Source organism: Callithrix jacchus, chromosome 9 (genome assembly GCF_049354715.1).
Source record: "Callithrix jacchus isolate 240 chromosome 9, calJac240_pri, whole genome shotgun sequence".
Lineage (NCBI taxonomy): Eukaryota > Metazoa > Chordata > Mammalia > Primates > Cebidae > Callithrix > Callithrix jacchus.
In genome coordinates, this window is record NC_133510.1 from 97,448,656 (window position 1) to 97,475,271 (window position 26,616).

Here is a 26,616-nt window from a genome sequence, read left to right on the forward strand (position 1 = left end):
TGCTCTGATCTTAGTTATTTCTTGGCTTCTGCTAGGCTTTTGAGTTTGTCTGCTCTTGCTTTTTTAGCTCTTTTAATTGTGATGTTAGGGTGTCAATTTTAGATCTTTCCTGCTTTTTCTTGTGGGCATTTACTGCTATAAATTTCCCTCTAAACACTGCTTTAAATGTATCCCAGAGATTCTGGTACATTGTGTCTTTGTTCTCAATGGTTTCAAAGAACATCTTTATTTCTGCCTGCATTTCATTATTTACCCAGTAGTCATTCAGGAGCAGGTTTTTCAGTTACCATGCAGTTGTGCGGTTTTGAGTGAGTTTTTTTAAACCTGAGTTCTACTTTGATTGCACTGTGGTCTTAGAGACTGTTATGATTTCCATTTTTTGGCATTTGCTGAGGAATGCTTTACTTCCAATTATGCAGTCAGTTTTACAGTAAGTGTGCTGTGGCACTGAGAAGAATGTGTACTCTGTTGATTTGGGGTGGAGACTTCTGTAGATGTCTATTAGGTCCACTTGGTTCAGTGCTGAGTTCAAGTCCTGGTATCCTTGTTGATTTTCTCTCTCGTTGATCTGTCTAATATTGACAGTGGGGTGTTAGAGTCTCCAACTATTATTGTTTGGGAGTCTACATCACTTTGCAGGTTCCTAAGAACTTGCTTTATAAATATGGGTGCTCTTGTATTGGGTGCATGCATATTTAGGACAGTTAGTGCTTCATGTTGCATTGATCCCTTTACCATTATGTAATGCCCTTCTTTGTGCCTTTTGATCTTCGTTGGTTTAAAGTGTTTTATCAGAGAGTAAGATAGCAACTCCTGGTTTTCTGGGGTTTTTTTTTTTTGTTGTTGTTGTTTTTTGCTTTCCATTTTCTTGGTAAATATTCCTCCATCCCTTTATTTTGAGCTTAAGTGTGTCTTTGCACATGACATGAGTCTCCTGAATACAGAACACCAATGGATCTTGTCTCTTTATTCAATTTGCCAGTCTGTGTCTTTTAATTGGGGCATTAGTCCATTTACATTTAAGGTTAATATTGTTATGTGTGAATTTGATCCTGTCATTATTAAGCTAGTTGATTATTTTGCCTGTTAGTTGATGCAGTTTCTTTATAGCGTCGATGGTATTTACAATTTGGTATGCTTTTGCAGTGGCTGGTAGCGATTATTCCTTTCCATGTTTAGTGCTTCCTTCAGGAGCTATTGTAAGGCTAGCCTGGTGGTGACAAAATCTCTCAGCATTTGATTGTCTGTAAAGGATTTTATTTCTCCTTCACTTATGAAGCTTAGTTTTGCTGGATATAAAATTCTGGGTTGAAAAGAATTTTCTTTAAGAATGTTGAATATTGGTCCCCACTATCTTCTGGCTTGCAGTGTTTCTGCCTAGATCTCCACTGTTAGTCTGATGGGCTTCCCTTTGTGGGTGACCTGACCTTTCTCTCTGGCTGTCCTTAACATTTATTCCTTCGTTTCAACCTTGGTGAATCTGACTATTATGTGTCTTGGGATTGTCCTTCTCAAGGAGTATCTTTGTGGTGTTCTCTGTATTTCCTGAATTTGAATGTTGGCCTGCTTTGCTAGGTTAGGGAAGTTCTCCTAGGGGAGAACTGAGGGGAGTTTTCCAACTTGGTTCTATTCTCCCCATCACTTTCAGGTATACCAATCAAACACAGGTTTGGTCTTTTCACATTGTCCCATATTTCTTGGTGGCTTTGTTCGTTTCTTTTCACTCTTTATTCTCTAATCTTGCCTTCTCATTTTATTTCATTGAGGTGATCTTCAATCTCTGATATCCTTCTTCTGCTTGATTGATTCAGCTATTGATTCTTGTGTATGTTTCATGAAGTTCTCATGCTGTGTTTTTCAGCTCCATCAAGTCATTTATGTCTTCTCTAAATTGGTTATTGTATTTAGCAATTTAACCTTTTTTCAAGGATTTTAGTTTCCTTGTATTGGGTTACAACACGTTCCTTCAGCTCAGAGGAGTTAGTTATTACCCACCTTCTGAAACCTACTTGTGTCAATTTGTCAAACTCATTCTTGGTCCAGTTTTGTTCCCTTGCTGGCAAGGAGTTGTGATCCTTTAGAGAAGCAGCAGCATTCTGGGTTCTGGAATTTTCAGTGTCTTTGTGCTCCCCCCCCCCCCCGCCATCTTCCTAGAGTAATCTACCTACAGTTTTGGATGTTGATGACCTTTGGATGGGGTATCTGGGTGGATATCCTTCTTGTTGACTATTCCTTTCTGTTTGTTAGCTTTCCTTCTAATGGTCTGGCTCCTCTGCTGCAGGTCTAGGGGAGTTTTCTGGAGGTGCACTCCAGATCCTTTTTGCCTGGGTATCACCAGTGGAGGCTGCAGAACAGCAAAGACTGCTGCCTGTTCCTTCCTCTAGAAACTTCAACCCAGAGGGGCACCTGCCAGATGCCAACCGGAGCTCTCCTGTATGAGACTGACCCCTGCTGGGAGGCTTTTCCCAATCAGGAGGCACCAGGGTCAAGGACCCACTTGAGGAGGCAGTCTGTCCCTTTTCAGAGCTCGAACACTATGCTGGGAGATCTGCTGCTCCCTTCAGAGCTGTCAGGCAGGGATGTTTAAGTCTGCTGAAGCTATGCCCACAGCCACCCCTTTCCCTTGGTACTTTGACCCAGGGAGATGGACATTCTATCAGTAAGTCCCTGACTAGGGCTGCTGCCTTTTTTTCAGAGATGCCCTGTCCAGAGGAGGATTTTAAAGAGGGAGTTTGGCCTCAGAAGCCTTGCTGAGCTGAGGTAAGCTCTGCCCAGTCCAAACTTCCCAACAGCTTTGTTTACACTGTGAGAAAAAAATGCCTACTCAAGCCTAGGCAATGATGGATATCCCTTCCCTCACCAAGCTCCAGTGATTCAGGTTGACCTTAGACTGTTGTGCTGGCAGTGACAGTTTCAAGCCAGTATAATTTAGCTAGCTGGGTTCCGTGGGGGTGGGACCTGCCAAGCCAGACCACTTGGCTTACTGGCTTCAGCCCCCTTTCCAGGGTAGTAAATGGTTCTGTCTTGCTGGCATTCCAAGTGCTGCTGGGGTATGAACAAAACACTCTCCTGCTGCTAGCTCACTGTTTATCCAAACGGCCGCCCAGTTTTGTGCTTGAATCCCAGGCCCCCAGTTGCGTATGCACCAGAGGGAATCTCCTGGTCTGTGGTTAGGAAGACTGTGGAGAAAGTGCAGTATCTGAGCCAGAATGTACCGATCCACCCAGTACAGTCTCTCAGGGTTTCCCTTGGCTAGGGGAGTTGAATCCCTCAACCTCTTGCACTTCCTGGGTGAGGCAACACTCCACCCCACTTTAGCTCACCCTTTGTGGGCTGTACCCACTGTCCAGCCAGTCCCAATGAGGTGAACCAGGTACCTCAGTTGGAAATGCAGAAATCACCCGCCTTCTGTGTCTATCTCACTGGGAGCTACACACCAGAGCTAATCCTATTTGGCCATCTTGCCCAGAAGTCCTTTTTTTTGGGGGGGGCATGGTCTCACCCTGTCTTCCAGGCTAGAGTACAATGGCACAATCTTGGCTTACTGCAACCTCTGCCTCTTGGGCTCATGCAATTCTCCTTCCTCAGCCTCCCAAGTAGCTGGGACTTCAGGCACACACCATGGCACCTGGCTAATTTTTGTATTTTTTGTAGAGACAGGGTTTCACCACATTGTCCAGGCTCATCTCAAACTGCAGAGCTCAGGTGATCCATCCACCTCAACCTCCCAGAGTGCTTGGATTACAGGCGTGAGCCACCACACCACCCTCAACATAATTAAATTGAAAACATTTTAGCATTTAAAGGATAAGCTTCAGTTTTATAACATCTCATTTCCCATATATAGATGCTCGTCAACTTATGATGGGGTTATACCCTGATAAACCCAACACAGATTGAAAATATCTAATTCCAAAATACAATTAATACAACCTAACCTACTGAACACAGTAACTTAGATGAGCCTACCTTAAGCATCCTCAAAACATGTGCATTAGCCTACAGTTGGGAAAAATCATCTGGCGACACAGTACTCTGTAAAGAGGTTATTTACCCTCAAGATCACACGACTGACTGGGAAGGAACTGTGGCTCAGTGTAGCTGCCTAGCATTGAGAGTATCATACCACCAAAATAAGCCAGGAAAAGATCAAAATTCAAAGTACATAAATACAGATATGGCTTTCACACCATCATATACTCAAAAAATCTTAAGTCAAACCACCTTAAGTTTGGGAACATTTATCTTAAATATGATAAGAACTATATTCGATAAATAATTAGAAGAAAAAACTATTCTCTTCATATATGAAATAATACTCTCTGGGCACAATTATGGCCAAGAAAGTTAAAGAAGAAAGAAATGCTCATTTTCATTTCATCTGACAAATAATAAAATTAAATATAGGCTCTTCTGAAAATGTCACAAATAAATCGTCTGTCATCATTCAACTTGCCCTGAAAATATTCACTCTAAAGGACCTCAATAGTAAGTTTCACATCAGAACTGTATAACATATTCAACTGCAATCATCTCACTCATTCTGTCACTGTGTAGAATACATTAAGGATAGAAGCATAGCAACATAAACAATCTCACTCTGAACTGCTTCATGTTTAAGATCCAATGATACCGACATCTTTAATTCAGAAAAACAGTAAACACTGACAGAAACATCATGTAAAAAAATTTTAAAGTAGTTTATACTCTTCAAAACATACCAATGTACTCCTCTTGTACCACTAGCAGGGGGAAAAAAATCAACAACTTGGACTTGAATATTGATTATAACTACAAATTAAATGCCTGCTAATGTCCCCTCAACCCAAATCATTTCACAACTATCCCAAAGGGAAAAACAAACAGTTTGAACTGCACAAAATACATCAAAACAAACAGGTATGTTTGCTACAAGTTACGCACTAAGAACAAGAAGAATAAGTGTATCTGAATAAAATGGAACCCAAGAATTATCAAAAGGCTACACCTCTAGGAGTACCAGTCTGGTCTGCCAACACTTATCTTTCTCTAATGGACCCAGGGAAATAATTCTGTAAAGGCATGTATATTTTTAAAGTTGAATTTCACTACTCTGGCAAGAAGCTGTCATAAGATATATCAATATGGTATTTCTGTTCAAACAGGATTTATGATTTTAAGATCTCAAATCCCAGTGTAAGGAATGTGCTATCTTGGAAGAAATTATTCTTTCTGATTTGAGATGACTTTAGCCTCAGAAACCAAATACATATACTTTTATTTTGCATATTCTACTATGTGGCATTATACAAGTTATGTCATTTCAGATATGTGATTTGACTCTGAAATAATAAATATCCCTTTGTAAATGTGGTAGCATATGTATTGCTTATGAATCAATAGCTTTCTTCTTTATGAAAATAAATACTCTTGGGATTACACAAATGTGTCAGCATTAGCTTGAAAAGCATACATTTATGCTCTAAAAATCAGAGGCTTGTCAATTGCACTTTTAAAAAGTATGCCATACTCTACTGGGAATTAATTAGAATCTTACCTCCAGGGACCTGACTGTAGTCTGCATCTCAGCCAACTGCCGCACCTGTATTCTTTGGACATTTTCTACCTGAGCGCCAGAATTCTCCTTTTCAGCCCTTAATTCTGCTACTTCAGCCTCTAAGCCTTTTAATTTTTGATGCAAATAGACTTTTTCTCGAGTAAGTTGCTCCACTCGTTTGCTGTCTCTTGTGAGATCACCATTAAGCAGCTGGTTACGTAGTTCTTCTTTATCTTCCTCCAGTCTTGCAATCTAATAATAATTTGAAAGAAAGATACAAGGTTAAATTATTAAATTTTCAGTTATGAACATGTTTTACAAGTCAGTAAAATGAAAAATTGCACAAAATCTAAGCTCAGGTGCTAAAACAAGGTACAAAGGAAAAATTTTTAACTATTGCCTTCTTTCTGTTCTTGGTATGACTCAAATGTAAAGGCAAGGACTGTGTCCTGTTTTCGCCGTATCTTCACGTGGTGTCTAGCACAGGACTTAATCAGTTGCTGGCTAAAATTTAAAATTAGAATACTATAAAAATAATTATTAAAAATACATCAAGTATTTTAAAATTCATGAAAACATTATAGGGTTTCATGCAAGACCAAAACTCTGACTACGGCTAAACTTTCTCCTCACATGACTAATTCTTGAGCTATGTCTATACTAATAAAATTATCTATGTCAGGGCAATTTATTTCACACAAAAACTGCCTGTCTGTATACATAAAAGCAAATGTGATTGATGAGAGTTTTTAAATGACAGCTGAGAGTTTATTAAAGTACTAATTGTAATGATGGCCTAGTTCTTAGTTCTTAGGTTCAAGAATTGAAAAATCATTACTCCAGTTAAAGTCACTGGTGAACTTGTAGAGCAGAGACACCAATGGTCTTGTCATTTATGCCAACTATCACTGCTGGACTTTGTAGGCCTCCAAATCAGTGGGTTTCAAACTGTTTCCTAACCTCTGAAGCATTTCAGATGCTCCTCATCTCTGGGGACCAGGGGCAAGCAATCAGGGTAGAACTCATTCTTACCCTTTCCTGATCTCCCCAACTATCTATCCCTTACCACCACCACCACCAAATTCAGAGGCTTTTATTTTTAGTCTCTTTTTGGGGGTTTCTTCATATGATTCAACTTAAGAAAAAGATTCAGCTAGGTTTTTGTTTTTTAAAAAGAAGCTGAAAACCATTGCTCAAAACAAGACCAGGGGTTGTTTGTAGCCAGGATGAACTTTCTGAAAGGCTCACTGTAAGCCCCTCTCAAAAAAACCTAAAGAAATGCTCTGCAACCTAGGCAAAAGTGGTCCAAGAAACAACTTTTTGATCACAGCACTATCAATGAATCTAAAAAGTGTAAGACCTCCAGCCCAGTGCAGGATCTGTTAGCCACATCTGTAAAATGAGAAACTGAATTAGATACACTCTAACAACTTTTTAAATTTTAACACATAGTGATTCCAATTTGGCTTTGGACATGCTGAATTTAAATCGCCAATTAGAAATATAGGTAGAGCTATTCAGCAGACAAATATATTTTCCAGAGAATAAAATTTATCCTTGAAGGAAGCTGTAGCATTTAGAGTTAAGTCCTGAAAAGCTCAACTAATTAGTGTTTCTCTCCTATTTTTCTTCCCATGCTTTATAAATGACTATTACCTCCTAGTTTGGTCGCTGATTACCTTTTTATCCACTGTATTTTTTTTTTCCTTCAACTAGCCTTGTGATGTACAAATCGTATTTCATTCTGTCCTCAGTTTAAATGAAGAACTTGGGCTAGTTGATCTTTAAGATACTGTTTAGCTTTTACATAAGGTAACTTAAATATGGTTTTAATGTGCTATATTAGAAGTATGATGGCTCATCTAGGTCAGTAGTCAATGTATAACTCAGGTTCAAACAATGGGGCCCTTCACTGAGTACTTACTATGGATCAAATACTGAGCTAAGTGCTCTGCATGTAAAATCAATATTAACAATAATTTCTCTTGTAGTCCCCATTTTACACATGGGCTCACACAGCTAATGTTCTTGACTTGCATATTTCCTTTATTATTGTTTTTTTTCCCACATGTTTTCAGAGGCATCTGTGTGATAGCTAAAGTGATAGTTGAAGCTGTGAGACTGGATGACAGCTAGCTGATAGCTAAGAATTAGATTCCTTGTTTATAACTCCTAAAGCAGACCTATCAAATCATTCTAGCCAAAACTGCCTTCTAATTTTGCTATTTATTTACTTACTCAGGAAACAAATACTTACTGAGTACTTACTAACTCCCCAATACTGTTTTAGGTAGTAAGCATACAATCCGGCAGATAAGCAAATAAACACAAAACCTCTGCTGATGCGGAGCTTATCACATTCAGTCACTGCCATAACACCACTCGTGTCCCAGACATTTGACACAGATCTTGGATACAGCCTCAGCTCTTTCCTTTTCCACCATTCTCAATCAGACTCACATGTCATCTTCCCTGATGTCCTCAATTTCTTGTGTGCTTGATCTTTTCTCTAAATTTCCAAAGGGCTTTGTTTACATTTCGCTTTTATGAACTTTATCTAAATCTTCCTGTATTGCAGTTACCTCTAAAATACAAACTTACTTGACAGATAAGACAATGTGTTAACTAATTTTACTTTGTAAAAAGTTGTTGAAGTAAAGGAAACTAAACAGAAACCGATTAGGAACTAGGAATAGTGATGATTTCCTTTTCAAAAAATAACAGCATTTCAATTCTCCACGGCACAAAATAGGGAAAGGTAGTGTTACCTAATTACTCCATCTTTGTTTTTGTTACCTTTACAATACAGCTTAGGGTTATGGGTAAGAGAATCCAACTACCTAGGTTTATTTTTTCTTTCAGTAAAGATATTGCTCTACTGTCTTCAGGCGGTATTACTTCTAAAAATAAATCTGTTGTCACTCTTTGTTCCTCTGTATAAGATTTCTTTCTTCAGTTACTTGGTTTTAAAATTCAACTTTTTCAGATAATGGTAGGTTCAGAAGGAATTCTTATAACGATTAATACAGAGGGATCCTGGGTATCCTTAACCAAGCTTCCCCTATTGGTAACATTCCTCTTCCATTTTTTGGGAAGACATTATGTAGAATTGGTATTAATTCTTCTTTAAACACCTGGTAAAATTCTCTAGTTAAGTATTCATTTTGGGAATTTTAAAATTACGAATTCAATTTCCTTAACAGTTACAGGTGTATAGAAACTGCCGATTTCACATTAAATAAGCTGTGGTAGTTTGTGCCTTTTAAGAAATTGATCCATTTCATCTGCATTGTCAAATTCATCAGGGTAGAGTTGTTCGAAGGATTATTTTACTTCCTTTCTAATGTCTGCAAGGTCACCATGAGTGATACTTTTTATTTCATTCCTGAGATAAGTAAAATTTGTATGTTCCATCTTTTTTTGTCAGTCTTGTTAGAAGTTGGCCAACTTTATTATCTTTTCAAAAAACCAGTTCTTTGTTTCACTGATTTTCTCTATTATTTTTGTTTTCAATTTCTGCTATGTTTATTATTTCCCTCCTTCTGCTTGCTTTACTTTTATTCTGATACTATTTTTCTAGCTTCTTAAGGTGGAGGTATGAGCTTACATTACTGACTTGTTTCCTCACTTCTAATGCATGCATTTGCTATAAATTTTTCTTGGCACTGCTTTAGCCATGTCCTAAAATTTTTGATATTCATTTTCATCCGATGTATTTTTTGAAATAAATTAAAATGAATAAAATTTTTGATATTCATTTTCATCCGATGTATTTTTTGAAATCTCATCTCATTAAAATGCTTTCATCGAAATTTCCACCTTGACCCATAAATTTTAAAGATTTCCCTGTTATTTTCTGTTATTAATTTCTAGTTTGATTCTACTGTGGTCAGAGAACTCACCCGTTACGCTTTCAAGTTGTAAAAGTTTGTTGAGATTTACTTTATAGCCAAAGATATTGTCTATCTTGTATACATTCAGTAAGCACTTACATATATTCAATGAATACTTCAAAAGAATATGTCTGGGTGTTCTCCTTGGGTGGCATGTTTTATAAATGTTAATTAGGTTCTGTTGGTTGATTGTGTTATTGGGTTATTTATCCTTGCTGATTTTTTTATTGTTCTAACAAGTGTTGAGAGAGGGGTATGAAGTCACCAACTATAATGATAGATTTGTCTATTTCTCCTTTTCTATCAATTTCTGTTTCACACATTCTGCACCTCTAGTGTACATATATTTAGCATTCCTGTGTCTTCTTGCTGGGTTGACCTCTTTTATCATTATAAAATCTTTCTATATATAAATCTGGTATTTTTCTTTGCTCTTTCCTTTGCCCTGAAGTCTGTTCTACCTGATATTAATACTGCCACTCCTATTTTTAATTAATGATTCCATATCTTTTTATATCCTATACTGTTATACCTGAAGTTTCTTACAGACCATACAGTTCTTGACTTATGATGCAATTACATTACAATTAACTCATGATAAGTGAAAAATGCACTTTATACTGGCAACACAGCATATAGACCCTGACTTATAATGGTTCAAGTTACAATTTTTCAACTTTACAATGGTAAAAAGTGACATGCATACAGTAAAACCATGACCACATTAAGTCATAAGGAGCACCTTGACTTACAACGGAGTTACATCCCAATAACCCACCATTAAGTTGAAAAATCATCCAAGTTCAACCATTGTAAGCTGGGGACCGTCATTATGTTAGGTCATTTTTAAAATCTACACTGTAAATCTGGTTTTTAATTCATGTATTCAGGCCATTTATATTTATTATGATTATTAACATGTTAAATCACTTTTGTTCTGCATCTTCTCTGTTTTTAGTTTTTCTGTTTTCTTTTTCTTGCCTTCCTGTTGGTTAATTAAACATTTTAGGATTCCATTTTATCTATATGTTTTGAATGTATCCCCTTCATAGCTTTCTTAGTGGTTGTTCTAGTTATATTTATGTAACTTATCATGGTCTACTAAATTTATTTTGTTACAAGTTTGAGTGATGTGAGAAACTTTACCTCCTTTTATATCCCTTTGCCCTTGCTCATTTATAATTACCTAAAATATTTCCTCTATCCATTCAGAACCACATCAGAGTTAAAATTTTTACTTTAACCACCAAACAAAATTTAGCAAATTCATGAGGCCAAGAGAAGTCTATTACATATACCCACAGTTTTGTTTACCATGTATCTTTATCCTTCCTAATATTTTGAGATTCCTTCTTTTTACTGTTTTCTTCCTGTTTAGACAAACTTCTCTTTTGGATAGGTCTACTGGCACAAAGTTCTCTTTGTTTTCCTTCATTTGAGAATGTCTTGATTTCCACTACATTCCAGAAGGTTATTTTTGCTGGATATAGAATTATGAGTTGATAGTCCTTATTGTCAGGTCTCCATATGCAAGCCTGAAGCCTGAAAGTCTGAAGTCCTGCTTGCCTTGGCTTAAGTCTCCCACCCACTGCCTGCGTTGGACATTGTCCCTGATTGCCCAATAGAGCTTCCCACAAGCCCCTCACTCAACCCTGCCATCTTATCTGTTCTTATGATAATGTAAATACCTCTCACTCAACCCTGCCATCTTAACTGTTCTTATGATAATGTTAATACCTCTCACCCAAGCCTGCCATATTAACTGAACTTCTATACTCCTTGCCCCTAACCCCCCACCACTGTAACTGAACTTACTCTGCAACACCTCTGCCCCCCAAAACACTGCCCAAGCCTGTAAAACCAACTCCTATCCCACTGCCCTTTGCTAATGCCCTTTTCGGACTTAGCCCACCTGCACCTGGGTGAATAAACAGCCATGATGCTCACACAAAGCCTGTTTGGAAGGTCTCTTTATTCAAAGCGCGTTTTTTTTTTCAACATTCGGTGCTGGAAACCTGGGACGGGGGAACTCCTACGGGAGACCAAACCCCCCGTCTCTGTTCTTGTGCTCCCTCCATGAAGAGATCTACCTACTGACCTGGGGTCATCAGACCAGCCCACAGATGCACACCACCAGCTATTTTGGCAAGCAGTCTTTCTTTTCTGCTTTCCCATCCTTTTGTCTTTTCCTTTCCACTTCCTGCCCCTTTTGGTTTTTGTCCTTTTTCCACTGCAAAGACAAGGAAAATCAAGTAAACCAGGTTCTTCCGTGAGGTTGATGACCGGAAAATCCTATGTACGTCATGGATCCGGACACCCGGTTTCCCAAGGGTTTGACTATCCTGAAGACGTTCACCCTAGTCACTCGCCCACCAGCCTCATGGCCAATATTGGTGGCAGGTCAACATAGAGGACACTTTCTTTGACCACCCACCAATGACGAGGTTCAACCCAGGCTCAACCAGAGATACCTTCTGAGCTGCTGGGTTGCATGCCCACTTCCTTGTCTCTGATGCCTTTCCAGAACCATATGCAATCATCCGTCCTCTATCCCTCCCTCCTTTCCACTGGCCTGTGTTCTAAAAAACCTCAATCCTCTTCAACTGTCTCCTAACCTAAAATGCAAACATCTCATCTTCTGTAACACTCCATGGCCACAATGCAAGTTATACAACAGCTCCAATTGGCCAAAAAATGGCACTTTCGATCTATTTTACAAAATTTAGACAATTTTTGTCACAACAAGGGCAAATGGTCTGAAATTCCCTATGTCCAGGCATTTTTTTACACACCAATCCCTCCCTAATCTCTACTCCCAGCTTACAGTTTAGTCCCACAGCTACTTCCTCTGCCCCTGCCCAACAATCCCCACTTCTAGAGTGGCTGGAGCCAAAGGCAAAGTTAGGGTACACATTCCTTTCCCTTTATCCAACCTTTCTAAATTGGCCACAGGTTAAGCTCCTTTTCATCAAATCCTCCAATACTTAACCCAGTCCTATAATCTCACCTGGAGTGACTTAAATGTCATCCTTACTTTTACTCTCACCCCTAAAAAACACTTAATATGCATTTTATCACCCAATCAACCACAACATTATAAAAAGGTACAAAAATTAAAATCTAATCCTCAAACCCCACAACAGGAATTAAGCAACCTCACCTACAAGGTGTTCAATAACAGGGAAAAATTTGCCTAGCGGCAGCACATCAAAAAACTTCAGATGCTTGCCTCTTCCATAAAACAAACCCCAGTGGCTCACAAAGACTTCAAAGCACCCAAACTGCAGCACATCCAGCCGCCCCTCCTGGACCTTGCTTCAAGTGTCGGAAACCTGGCCACTGGGTCAAGAAATGCCCACACCCAGGATTTCTCATAAGCCTGGCCCCGTCTGTGCAGGAGCTCCCACAGAAAGTCAATTGTCTGACTCACGTCGCTGCTCCCAGAGCTCCTGAAGCTCCAATCTTCAGCTTGGCGGCTGAACACTAACTCTGCCCTAGCATCTCAAGACCCCTGGACCATCACAGATGCCAAACTTCGGGTAACTCTTACAGTGGAGGCTAAGTCCATCCCCTTCTTAATAAACACAGAGGCCGCCCACTCCATGCTGCCTTCTTTTCAAGAACCTGTCTCCTTTGTCTAGATAACTGTTGTGAGAATTAATGGCAAGGCCTCCAGGCCTCTCAAAACTCCCTAAATCTGATGTCAATTAAGCCAGCACTCCTTTCCATATTCTCACCTAATCACTCCCACTTGTCCAGTTCCCGTTAGGCCAAAATATCCTAGCAAAATTGTCTGCCTCCTTAACTATTCCTCGGCTACAGCCACACCTCATTGCCACCCTCCTCCCCAAACCTATACCTCCCTCAACAGCTCCCATTATGCTCCCCAAGCAACCCTAGGGTGTAAAACACTGCTTTCCCATCCATTGCTACAAGTCACTCACCCCTCATCATCCCCTTAAAACCTAACCACCCTTACCCTGCCCAGCCCCAGTACCCCATCCCACAACAGGCTTCAAAAGTAAATCCTGTTATCACCTGTCTATTGCAACATGGCCTTTTAATTCACCCTCCTGCTTCGTTAGCATCTATACTCAAAGGGGTATTGTGTATCCCCTTCCAAAGCCCAAATTTCTTCCCCGTTTGTTATAAACTTTCACCAGCATACACACACTCTCCCTGCTAACCATATCCAGTTAATTTCCCAAACCCTAATAGCATCCACCAAACAACAGCTTCTCTCCTTCCTGGGTGTGGTTGCTACTTTCACCTCTGAATCCAAGGTTTTGCTAGTCTAACTAAGCATTGTATAAACTCATTAAAGAAAACTTACCCACACTATTAATCCTAAATCCTTTCCTCACTCCTCCTTTTGTTCCTTAAAAAAACAGCTCTAAAAACTGCTTCCTCCCTAGCTCTCCCCAACCTGTCTCAACACTTTTTCATTATATACTGCTAAAATCCAGGGCTGTGCAGTCAGGATTCTCACACAGGATCCAGGCCCATGGCCTGTAGCCTTTTTATCCAAACAACTTAACCTAACAGTACTGAGGTGACCCTCATGAAAACACGCAGCAGCAGATGCCACCCTAATACTCTTCAAATCCCTCAAAATCACAGGCTATGCCCCATTTACCCTCTAGCTCTCACAACCTCCAAAGTTTTCTCTTTACACCTTACACACTTCCAGCCCCTTGGCTTCTCCACCTTTATGCACTCACCCCTACTCCTTAAATCACACCTCAAAAAGTCTGTTTCCATTATTTTCTAACTGCTCAAATTCACTGTACTCATTTACTTTCACATGCCCTGCTTTTGTTTAAGTTGCCAGTTTACACTTTTCCTCCAGGCAATTACAGCTAATATTTCACTCTTAACCTGGCTCCCATTCTCTGCTCAAACCCAATCTTGTTAACAAAAGTAAGTGATTGCTTCCAGATACCACATGCTTCCTCATACACCATAAAAACAAAAGCTCTCCCTCCACACAGTTAACCTCCTCTAATACTTTCTCCTTATTGAAACCCTGTGTTTTTCCAATTAATCTCTCAATTCCTACAAAACTGTATATAAGCAATAACCAATCAGTCAATACGACAAATACTCCTTCTACAACTGCACAATATTACCCCTTTCCCCAAAATCTCCCAGCAGTCTAAATTCTTTCCCATTTTTAGGTTTCCACTCCACCCCCAATCTCGCTGGAAGAAGCCCTGAGAAACTTCACTCACCCCCTAAAACCTGTTACCACCCCCTCTTCTCTAATTCTTTCTCTCTATATATAAAAACACAGGTATGTCAGGTCTCCATATGCAAGCCTGAAGCCTGAAAGTCTGAAGTCCTGCTTGCCTTGGCTGAAGTCTTCCACCCCCTGCCTGCATTGGACATTGTCCCTGATTGCCCAATAGAGCTTCCCACAAGCCCCTCACCCAACCCTGCCATCTTATCTGTTCTTATGATAATGTAAATACCTCTCACCCAACCCTGCCATCTTAACTGAACTTGTATACTCCTTGCCCCAACCCCCACCACTGTAACTGAACTTACTCTGCAACACCTCTGCGCCCCTGCCACCCCCCCTCCGCAAAAAAAACTACCCAACCTGTAAAACCAACTCTTATCCCACTGCCCTTTGCTCATGCCCTTTTTGGACTTAGCCCACCTGCACCTGGGTGAATAAACAGCCATGTTGCTCACACAAAGCCTGTTTGGAAGGTCTCTCCATTCAAAGCATGTGTTTTTTTTTTTTCAACACTTACCATTCAGCACTTGATAATGTGCCACTTCCTTCTGGCTTCTGATGAAAAATGAGCTAGTTTTCTAATTGTTTTTCCCAATGAATAAGATATAATTTGTTGGGCTGCTTTCAAGATGTTCTTTTCTCCTACAGTTTTTTAAAAACTTGACTATGGTTTCTCTTGGTGTGAATGTGTTCAGCTTCTTGAAGCTACATGTTTGTGCCTTTACCAAACTTAGAAAGTTTTCAGTCATTATTTCTTCCATTATCTTTTCATCTTGCCCTCTTTCTCCTTTCAAGGACAGAAATCTTTTGTCTTTTGTAATAGTCCCACAGGACACTGGGGATCTCTGTTTATTTGCTTTTTAAATCTATTTTCTCTAGTCTGTTCAGATTGGGTAATTTCTAATGTTCTACCTTTAAGTTCACTAATTTTTTCCTCTATCCCTTCCATTCTGCAGTTGAGCCTTGCAACTCAGCCTTTCTTATTTAGTTACTCTATTTCTCAGTTTTAAAATTTCCAATGTTATGCTCTTTATTCTCTATTTCTTTGCTAATTTGATTTTTTCAATTTGTTTCAACCATGCTTGTAATCGCTCATTGAATCATTCTTACCACGGCTGCTTTAAAATGTTTGCCAAATAATTCTAACACCTCTGCACCTCTGTGTTGGCCACAATTGATGTGCTTTACAATCAGTTTCAGATCTTCCAAGTTCTTGGTGTGATAAGTGATTTTCAATTAAAATTTAGACATTTGGAAAATTAAGCTATGAGACCCCAGATCTTATACAAAGTTTCTGTTAGCTGGCTTTTTGTGATATTGCATGGTAGGGGATGGGTGGTGTTGCTGCTTCATTACTGCCAGGAGGAGGTAGTAGTCCAGATTCTCCACCCTACTTCTGTGTATACCCAAAAGTGAGAGCACTCTTCACAATACCCATGATGAACAGGGCCACCCCTGTCGTGGCTCCCCTTTAGGCCTCAATTGACATCTCCCTGGATGGGAAGCGTAGGAATAATTTACTATTGCTCCTCATGTTACCTCCATTGACACCACAGGGCCAGATGTGGCCTCCATTGGCAACACACAGTTGAGTAATGATTAAAGTCCTGACCCTGTGCTAGGACTCCTCTGATATGACCCAAGCAGGATGAGAGCAGGCTACCTCATTACTGCCAGTTGACAATGGAAGCCCAAGCTCCCCACACTGTCTCTAGTGACACCATGGCAGAGGATGGGAGCCCTTATTATTACCCAGGTGAAGATGCCTTTGTCTGGTTTTGGTATTAGGATAATGCTGGCCTTGTAGAATGAGTTAGGAGACATTTCCTCTGATTCTGTCTTCTGGAAGAGATTATAGAGAATTAACATAAATTTTCCCTTAAATGTCAGATAGAATTCACCAATGAACCCACCTGGACTGCCCAGTCATTTCTGATTGGATGTTAAACAGTGTGAATTTTATGTTATTTTTATGTTATTTTTATGTTATTCTTTGTTTTCCTTATTTCTGAATCTTTGTTCTGGAACACAGCTAAGATACAGTCATGAGCCACATAACGAAGTTTCAATCAACAACAGTCCACATATATGACAGGGGTCCCATGAGTATAATACTGTATTTTTACTGTTTAAACTTTTCCTTTGTTTAGATATGTTTAGGTACACAAATACTAATCATTATGTTACAATGCCTACAGTATTCAGTACAGTGACATGCTGTACAGGTTTGTAGCCTAGGAGTAATAGGCTGTCCATATAGGCTAGGTGTGTTGTATAATGTGCCATCTAGGTGGATTATGTACATTCTATGATGTTTGCACATGACAAAATCTCTTAATCACACATTTCTCAGAACATATTCCTGTCATTAAGCAACACGTGACTGTACTTAGAAACAGTCTAATCTTTTCAAATCTTACTTTTATTCTTATTTGCCAGACCAGAATAGCCTTTAGTCTATAGCTAATTTGGTCCTGCTACTGAGGCACAATTCTTCTGAGATTTCTACTTACAGTACCATGCATTAGAGTGTCTTTCCACTCTGTCTAATGGAAAAATAAATTTTGCCCAGTCCTGTGCGAAGTCTACGGACTGTCCCACCTAAATCATTTTCTTTCTCTGGCCTTGTACAGTTTCCTCCACACATGCACTAATCAATACTGCAAAGTCATCCTCTGCAGAACTCTGGATCTCTCTAATACTCTGCTTTTCAAATTTAAATTTCCTTGACCTCTCAAATTCTGAACTCCAACTCCTTAACTCAAAGACCAAGAAGCTCAATTTAGGTTTTATCTCTCTGCACTGTGGCCTGGAAACTCTCTCCAGAACCTAAGATGGGGCAATCATAGAGCTCATATCATTTGTTTTTCTTCCCTTGGATCTGCCCTGTGCTCCCTATTTTCCAATGTCTGAAAACCATGGTTTCCTATATTTTGCCCCAGTTTTCAGTTATGGCCTTAAAGTAAATTCCATCCCTATTCCATCATAGCCAGAAGCAGAAACCCCCAGACTACTTAGATTTGAATCCTGACCATATATTAGCTATGTGACCTTGAGCCAGTCTCTCAGTGTTTCCATCTTCTCATTTATAAAATGAAGATGATTATCTAACTCCTTGCATTGTTGAGATGATTTTTTAAAGTATATATAAAGGTACTGGTACAAAAACAGACATATAGCCAAATGGAACAGAATACAGTAATCAGAAATAAAGCTGCATTTCTACAACTATCTGATGCTCGACATAGTTGACAAAAATAAGCAATGGGGAAAGGACTCCTTATTTAATAATGGGTGTTGGGAAAACTGGCTACCCATATGCAAAGGAACGAAACTGGATCTCTACTCTTCATCGCATGCAAAAGACAACTCAGGATAAACTAGGAAATACCGCTTTGGACATTAGCCTTGGCAAATAATTTATGACTAAATTTATGACCCTCTAAAGCAAGGGTCCCAAACCCCAGCTGTGGACCAGTACCAGTCCATGGCCTGTCAGGAACCGGGCTACACAGCAGGAGGTGAGCAGCAATCACTACTGCCTGAGCGCTACCTCCTGTCAGATCAGTGGCAGCATTAGATTCTCACAGCATGAACCCTATTGTGAACTGCACGTGCGAGGGATCTGGTTTGCATGTTCCTTATGAGAATTTAATACCCTAATGCCTGATGATCTAAGGTGGAACAATTTCATCCTGAAACCATTCCTCTCCCAGCCCTGGTTCATGAAACCAGTCCCTCGTGTCAAACGGCACCAGGGACTTTGAAGATCACTGCTCTAAAGCAATTGTAACAAAGACAAAAACTGGTAACTGGGACCTAATTAAACTAATGAGCTTTTGTTTGGCAAAAGAAACTATCAACAGAGTAAACAGACAATCCACAGAATGGAAAAAATATCTGCAAAATATGCGTATGACAAAGTTCTAATATCAAGAATCTATAAGGAATTTACATAACTCAACAAAGAAAAAACAACCCCAGAAAAAAGTGCGTAAAGTACATAAACAGACACTTCTCAAAATAAGACATATAAGCAGCCAACAAACATGAAAATAATGCTCAACATCACTAACAATCAGAGAAATGCAAATTCAAAAACATAGTAAGATACCATCTCACACCAGTCAGAATGGCTATTACTAAAAGGAAAAAGAAATAACAGATGCTAGCAAGGCTGCAGAGAAAAGGGAACACTTATACACTATTGATGGGAATGTAAATTAGTTCAGCCACTATTGAAAGCGCGTGGAGATTTCTCAAAAAACTAAAAATAGAACTACCATTTGACCCAGCAATCCCATTACTGGGTATATACCCAAAGGAGAATAAATCATACTATAAAAAAGACACATGCTCTCATACATATATCACAGCACTATTTACAATAGCAAAAATATGTAATCAACCTAGGTTTCCATCAATGGTGAACTGGACAAAGAAAATGTGGTACATATACACAACGGAATACTATGCAGCCATAAAAATGAATGAAATCATGTCCTTTGCAACAACACAGATACAGCTGGAGACTATTATCCAAAGCAAATTAACAAAGAAACAGAAAACCAAATACCAATACCACATGTTCTCACTTATAAGTGGGAGCTAAAAAATGGCTTCATATGGACATAAAGATGGGAACAATAAAACTGGGGACTACTAGAGAGCAGAGAGAGAATGAGGGAAAAAGAGCTGAAAAACTTCCTGTCAGGTACTATGCTCAGTATCTTGGTGACAGAATCTTTATAATGCCAAAGCTCTGCCTCAGCATCATGCAATATGCCCATGTAACAAATCTAGACAGGTACCCCCTAAATCTAAAATAAAACTTGAAATTATTTTTTTTTTAAGTAGAATAAAGTATTATAAACAGTCAAAAAAAACAAAGAAAATAATTTGAAAACTTGAATTTTATTTTTTACACTGACCTTAATTTGCGTTTTTGATGAAAACACATTTTTTACATTTTGAATACAAGTACATTTTGTTTTTAAATTCTACACATTATTAATGGAAAACAAATATGTAAAAAGATTGTTTATAACAGTATGATGATTTTGCTGAATTGAAAGATGTGGCTGGGTGCAGTGGCTCACATCTATAACCCCAGTACTTTGGGAGGCTGAGGTGGGTGGATCACTTGAGGTCAGAAGTTCAAGACCAGCCTGGCCAAAATGATGAAACCCCACTCCTACTAAAAATACAAAAATTAGCCAGGCATGGTGATGCACACCTACTTGGGAGGCTGAGGCAGGAGAATCGCTTGAACCCAGGAGGCAGAGGCTGCATTAAGCCGAGATCATGCCACTACACACCAGCCTGGACAATGGAGTAAGACAAGAAAGACAGGAAGAAAGGAGGAGAGGAGTTAAGAAGGAAAGGAGGAAAGCAGAAAAAGAGGGAAGGAGGGAGGGAGGGGCCATAAAATAAATATGTAATAATTTACAAACTATATATAAAGTGTTTCTCTCAATAAATTAAAGGTAAATGTGTCTCCTGCCCCTATTTCTTTCATTTCTTCAACGTCTTTAAATTCTGATTTACAAATCTGGTATCTACTTAAAAGTACCTACATATTTATTATGTCAATTGGTACCACGATAATAACTGTCAGGTATAAATGATAGTAATACCATTAATTGAGCATGTACTATGTGTCAGCATTACGGTAAACATTCTGCACATGAAGTTTCAAGTTCCCAGATCTTAGTTTTTAAATTGTTACATTAACTTTTATATTCCTTAAGAAAACAATAATCACTATTATACTGAGTTTCCTCTTTTTCCTTTTATGTACTATAATTTATTCTTCCTAAATTAATGATGGAATGTTTTATACAAAAATGTTATCATTCCTTACACAAAGAAAGTATCACTTAAATTACTTATATACTTAAAGTTCATATTTTATTTTATTTATTTATTTTTGAGACGGAGTTTCGCTCTTGTTACTCAGGCTGGAGTGCAATGGCGCGATCACAGCTCACCACAACCTCCACCTCCTGGGTTCAGGCAATTCTCCTGCCTCAGCCTCCCGAGCACTGGGATTACAGGCACGCACCACCGTGCCCAGCTAATTTTTTGTAATTTTAGTAGAGACGGGGTTTCACCATGTTGACCAAGATGGTCTCGATCTGTTGACCTCGTGATCCACACGCCTCGGCCTCCCAAAGTGCTGGGATTACAGGCTTGAGCCACCGCGCCCAGCCCAAAGTTCATATTTTAATCTAATTTCAGAAGTCATTGCCTCCTTTTCTTCTACCCATTTTTCTTCTAGTGAGAGGAAAACTGTCATGGGGAGAAGGCAGTTCTAGAACTATATACCTGCCCCTAGACATAGTGATAGAAAGATTATGAAATGGGATACAGGAATTGTCAGGAAATGAGGAGACACTCGGTGTCTTTTAAAAAAAATTCTACTCTGACTGAACAAAAGAGATTTGAGACAATAAAACTAATACCTTTCTCAGGCCACAAGAGTTACTTGACTGAAGAAAAGAAAACAGGGACAATAAAGCAAATACCTTTCTCAGGCCACAAGAGTTACTCTGGCCATGGAGATAGTAAAAGAAAGCCAACTGTGACTAATATAAAAAACCAGAGGACAGAGAATCTGGAAGTCAAGTAGTCGGAATGCTGGGAGGGCCATGTGGTGGGGAAATCAGACACTGTAATGACAGAGCCCTCAAACTGGAGTACCCACTATGTGCCAGGTACTGTCTAAGCACTTTACATATTTTAATATATTAGATCCTCACAACTCTATGAGATAGGTACTATTAACACGATTTATAGACAAGAACACTGATGCACACTAAAGTTGGTTCCTAAAATAACACTAAATGAATATTTAAAACATTTTTAAATTTCAAATGTAAAAAGTTTGGTTTTTAAGATATTATAAACTGCATTCTAGCACAAAATAAATTTTCACAAAGCTCTTCTAAATGGCTGACAAAAATCAATCCCCGAGAATTCCAACTGCGAGGCTATTTCATTTTAATTTGGAGGACATTTGCCTATTTTGATGTGGTTCAGAGTAGTCTGAAGAAGGTAGGTCAGAGAACTTGAAATATTTAGATAAAGGAACCATCTAGGCCTAAAGCAACACCCTAGATCCTTCCAAACCTGCCGAGGCAAAAATGAAGTGTTTTGAGAGGTTTCATGATGTCTACTGACATATACATCAGGATAAGCATTAAAAATCAGAAGCACCTGAGCAGTTCTGTGCTACCTGCACTGTGTAAGAAAGAAACCCCTGCATTTTCAAGGAACCAGGGGAGTTCTCCTTTTTATCATATGAACGTTGGCTCCTCACCTGACCCATAAAGCCAAGGAAGAGCACCGCCAATTTGAGAAGCATGATGGCAGAATCTCAGTGACTTGTCTGTCATTAATGTACTGTCACTCTGACGGTTTTTCATGATGTAGTGCTCCTTGTCCCTCTCTCCTGAGATTTTAATATTGTCTCCACTGAATTACCATTGGTTCTTTCACTCAGTCTATCATTATAATCACCTGTGCCTACAACACTGTATTGTTTGTCATTACTATTTCCAGAAAGAGTCCTAATAACATAATATAAACAAAATAGAAAATAGTCCCACTTTTGAATAATGACTATATATGCATCTTCAGCATTTCACTTGTAGGAAGTCCCAGACTTAGTATGTTCTTACAGGCACATGAAAAAGCATGACATTATCGTTTTTTTTTTTTTTTTTGAGAAAGAGTCTCACTTTGTCACCCAGACTGCAGTGCAGTGGCACAATCTTGGCTCACTGCAACTTCCACCTCTGGGGTTCAAGTCCTGCCTCAGCCTCCTGAGTAGCTGGGACTACAGGTGCATGCGACCATGCCGGACTAATTTTTTGTACTTTTAGTAGAGATGGGGTTTCACCATGTTAGCCAGGATAGTCTCAATCTCTGGACCTTGTGACCTGCCCACCTCAGACTCCCAAAGTGCTGGGATTATAGGCGTGAGCCTCCACACTCAGCCGAGATTATTTTATTTCTTTTTTTTCCTTTTTTGAGATGGGGATCTCACTCTGCTATACAGGCTGCAGTGCAGTGGCACAATCATAGCTCACTACAGCCTGGAACTCCTGAGATCAAGCGATCCTCTTATCTCAGCCTCCTGAGATAAGCTAGGTCTACAGCTGCACACTACTACATTCAGCTAATTAAAAATGTTTTTTTTTCTTTTGTAGAAATGAGGCCTTACTATGTTGCCCAGCTGGTCTTGAACTCCTGGCCTCAAGTGATCCTACCAACTCAGCCTCCCAAAGTGCTGGGATTACAAACGTGAGGCACCACACCTGGCCAATACTGTATTTGTTCATAAGAGGTATGTTCTTTCACATATTATTTCATATATTATTTTGAGTTTAGAATATCATGAGGGACATGTATATTCCGGCAGTCCTTCTCAGGAAAAACTTTAAAAATCTTCCTAAAGTATTCCCCTGAGAACACAATAAAGAATATTGCTACTTTCATAGGAGAAGTAAAAATGCACAAGTACTGTGTAAATCCTGATTAACCCAAGAAAATCCAATTTTTTTCATGACATGAATTCATTTTACAGTTTAAATTGTAAAATCGGAAGATGACAAGAGTCATCTCTACTTCGAAGTTTTCAAATTACATTTGTTGTTTGTATATCTGAAACTGTATTTGCTGTTTCATGATCCACAATCACCTCACCAGGTTTACTGTTATTGTATATATAAAATGAAGTACGAAGGTGATAGAACAAAAGTAAATCCACAATTATCCACTCAGTAATACTGCTCCTACATAATCAACTGGGAAGTTAAAATGAAAAAAACTTCAGTCTTAATTTTTCAGCCTCTACTAATTATGGCTTCCTAGCTAGCAGTTTATCTTCAGATTCTTAAGACTGTCATAAAATATCACATATGAAAAGTAATGATGGCCAGGCATGGTGGCTTGTACCTGTAATCCCTAAACTTTGGGAGGCTGAAGTGGGAGGATCACTTGAGGTCAGGAGTTGGAGACCAGCCTGGCCAATATGGTGAAACCCCATCTCTATTAAAAATACAAAAATTAGCCAGGCACGGTGACACCCACCTATAATCTCAGCTACTCGGGAAACTGAGGCAGGAGAACAGCTTGAACCCGGGAGGCGGAGGCTGCAGTAAGCCCTGATTACGCCACTGCACTTCAGCCTCTGTGGCAAAGCAAGACTCCATCTCAAAAAAAAAAAAAAATTAATGATTATACCAACTCCTTAAAAATGTTAATGAATATCAGTTAGGCTTTTGTTAGTGAAAAATAGGTAAGTCATCAGATTTCAAATGCAGGTTTCATTACTTGAAAAACAACCAAACTAAGAAACTGGAGAATATAAATAAACCTTACTAGATAAATATCATCATTAGATTTTAAAAGGAAAGTATAAAATAAAGCATCACTATATGAAACTTTAGTGTTTTCTCCTCAATATACTAAATCTTCATTTTAGGCAAAAAATCTTTATCATTCCTATTTTCCATAACTTTTACTTGCAGTTCCTTTAAGTTCATCATAATTATAGACTCAAAACCTTTTATATCACATGAAGTATAGATCAACTGGCTACTTAACAAAATTGCAGTTGCTGGATGGCCTGTAATCAGAGTGGCAACTTCAAATTGCTGGTCACCTTTGTATAAGTAAGGTCCAAGATCTGTCAAGACCCAGGTATAGGGCCTATGGAATATGAGTGGTGGACTAGTTTGTGGGTTTGGGGGTCTGGGTAGGAGAGTACAAATTCTTCTTTGTGCAAAGTGTAGGAGTGCAACACTGAAGATGGGCTTAGTCTATGTATGGCCTCCCCCACTCCCTCTTCAACTGAAGCTGGAGAGAATGGTCATTTTTTTAATGTTATGGTATATGCCAATATAATTGCATTAAATAAAAACAGTAAGGGAACTGACTAAAACAAACAAAAAATGCTGCGGGCTGGGACTTGGTATATCTGAATTCTACTACAACCTGGCTACTGTCATTCTCTGAGACTTTGAACAATTCACTTATCCTGTGCCTTAGTTTCTTCATTTAAAATGAAGAAAATAAGAGCTGGCCACAATAGCCTATGCTTCTAATTCCAGCACTTTGGGAGGCCAAGGCAGGAGGATCGTTTGAGGCCAATAGTCTAAGATCACCCTGGGCAACATAGCAAGACCCTATCTCTACAAGAGTTTTTGTTTTTTTGCTTGTTTGGGTTTTTGTTTTTTGGGCTTTTTTACTAGCCAGGTATGGTAGTATATGCCCATGGTCCTAGCTACTTGGGGACCTGAGGCAGGAGGATCACTTGAGCTTATGGGGAGAAATCCCAGATATAGGTGATGGAGGGGATGATGGCAGCAAACCACCTTGCCATGTATGTACATATGCAACAATCCTGCATGATTTGTACTGCATGATTTGTACATGTACCCCAGAACCTAAAGTACAATTAAAAAAAAAAGTTATAGGGAGCTATTATTGTGCCACTGCATTCTAGCCTGGGCCCCAAAGAAAGATCTTCTCTCAATCAATCAAAGAAAATAAGACAGTCCTGCCCCATTTCACTGACTATTGTAATAGAAGTGACATAATATGTGAATAAGGTACGTAGAGCTGTAAAGAGTTTTGTTTTTTTAATGCAAAAAAAGTATTATGAATATTTATAGTGTTCTGGTACTATACAATCAATGGACACAAATGATCTAAGGTTCAGATGAAACATGCATGGCAGTTTGCTCACTAATAAGAATAAATCAGTCTGATCCAAATAGCACAGTTTTAGTTTTTATTAGATGACTAGAACTCTGTAAATATTTAGTAATTGGTAAAGGAAGGTTAAGTATATTTTAACTCTTAATTCCAAATAAAGACAATGCAATAAATTTAAAATGTAGATATGTTTGTAAACAGAATATATCACATAACTGTAGATACCAACCTATTTTTTATGAATATGGCAGGATAAAATTGGTATTTCTCTCTTTCCATTTGAAAAATATTCCAAAAGCAACAAAAGGAATGAAAAACAGTAACCCCATTTTGGACAAAACTAGGAGACAAACCACAAAACAAGTAAAAAGCCTGCCAAAAGCAATCGAGATGAAATAGGAATGTATGGTGTAGGCAGCATAGAAAGAATGCTCCAGTTGCAAATGGCAGAAAAAAACAATGTCTACTTCTTGAAGTTCATGGGAACACTTTAAGGTATAAAACCCTTGTTTATATCAACGTGCATAGGATGACAGCTAGAGATTTCCTAAATGTGGTTTGGTTCCAAGAAGCAGAGAGAACAATGCTAAGTAAGGAATCACACTAACTATATTTGCAGAGAGAAGTCTGTCTCTGTGGCTACATGAGACAAAAGACTTTGTATCATAGAACTCCCCAAAGTTGTCTATTTCCATTGGCTGGGACAAAATAAAAGATAAACAGAATTTTTTAAATCTACAGCCAAAACAGAACTTTCACAAGAAAACTGTTGATATAGAACGGATAAAAATCATGACAAATACTCCACCATTAATTAATGAAACTATGCAATCAACTCTAATTTGAAATTTTTAAAAATGTATAATTATAAAATTGTATTGACTAGAACAATAATGAATAAACTCATATAATCAATCTCTTACCTCTGATTGATATTTTATTTTTCCTTCTTCTAAAACACGCGCAAACTCTTCCTTCTGGTGTTCAAATTCTGACTTGAGAAATGTATGTTCATAGCGAAGTTTATTATATACAGCTCTATACTTTTCCACCTCCTAAATTAAAGGAAGAATGCAATTTATCACAGATTTATAAACAAAATTTGCACTCACTCCAATAATCACTTTTACAAATATAATTTTAAATTACATTATAGTGACAGCGATTCTAAAAGTAAAAAATAAATTTATCAGAAATAAAAATGAATTTGGAAAAGTCCT

At 38.7% G+C, this 26,616-nt stretch overlaps 1 protein-coding gene across 8 annotated transcripts in view; it reads right to left on the reverse strand.

Annotated features, from left to right (window-relative positions):
• The window catches only part of CEP83 (centrosomal protein 83), a 183,263-nt gene that overhangs the window by 81,424 nt on the left and 75,223 nt on the right, over positions 1–26,616 (reverse strand). For all 8 annotated transcript variants that reach the window (XR_013522025.1, XM_035257301.3, XM_035257302.3 and 5 more), the window contains 2 exons: positions 26,320–26,451; positions 5,537–5,788 (listed from right to left, as the gene is read on the reverse strand). Coding sequence is in view for 7 of the 8 variants with exons in the window: in XM_035257301.3 (XP_035113192.2) it covers positions 5,537–5,788; positions 26,320–26,451 (384 nt within the window). In the remaining variant the exon portion in view is untranslated. The remainder of the gene's footprint in view (positions 1–5,536; positions 5,789–26,319; positions 26,452–26,616) is intronic.